Source organism: Sinocyclocheilus grahami, unplaced genomic scaffold (assembly GCF_001515645.1).
Source record: "Sinocyclocheilus grahami isolate Dianchi unplaced genomic scaffold, SAMN03320097.WGS_v1.1 scaffold2785.1, whole genome shotgun sequence".
NCBI lineage: Eukaryota > Metazoa > Chordata > Actinopteri > Cypriniformes > Cyprinidae > Sinocyclocheilus > Sinocyclocheilus grahami.
In genome coordinates this window covers 35,536-35,986 of record NW_015507962.1, presented here as the reverse complement: position 1 = coordinate 35,986, position 451 = coordinate 35,536, and the positions used below count along the sequence as shown (strand labels likewise).

General features: G+C 49.9%; 1 protein-coding gene across 1 annotated transcript in view; it reads left to right on the top strand.

Moving 5' to 3' along the window:
- Positions 1–48: 48 nt before the first annotated feature.
- The window catches only part of LOC107575651 (ESF1 homolog), a gene marked incomplete at its 5' end in the record, with an annotated part of 5,949 nt that continues 5,546 nt past the window's right edge, over positions 49–451 (top strand). Inside the window, 2 exons of the mRNA XM_016262017.1 lie at positions 49–162; positions 267–400. Of these exons, the coding sequence (XP_016117503.1) occupies positions 49–162; positions 267–400 (248 nt within the window). The remainder of the gene's footprint in view (positions 163–266; positions 401–451) is intronic.

Here is a 451-nt window from a genome sequence, read left to right as displayed (position 1 = left end):
AAAAAAAGTAATTATTTATCATGCTGGTGGGTTATTTCCTGTGTTTAGTCTTCCCGGCAGTTGGCGGTTTGTAACTTGAACTGGGACAGACTGAAAGCTAAAGATCTTCTGGCTCTCTTCAATTCGTTTAAGCCCAAAGGAGGTGTGGTGCTGTCTGTGACGGTAACTGTCCTATCACTTCCTGCACTTTCCTCCACAATCAGTTGCATTCTGTGAGATGTCAATCCTGCAGCCGCGAGTCTGAATTGTTGACATGCATTCGTCAGATCTATCCGTCTGAGTTCGGGAAGGAGAGGATGAGTGCAGAACAGACTCAGGGTCCGCAGGAGCTCACCGGCCTCCCGGAGAACCCTGACGCCGACACAGAGGAGCAAAGGTACTGGACGCTAGGGTTGCGACGGTGAGGGAATTTTCCCACCGGTTAATCGACGTGTGACAACACCGGTAATAC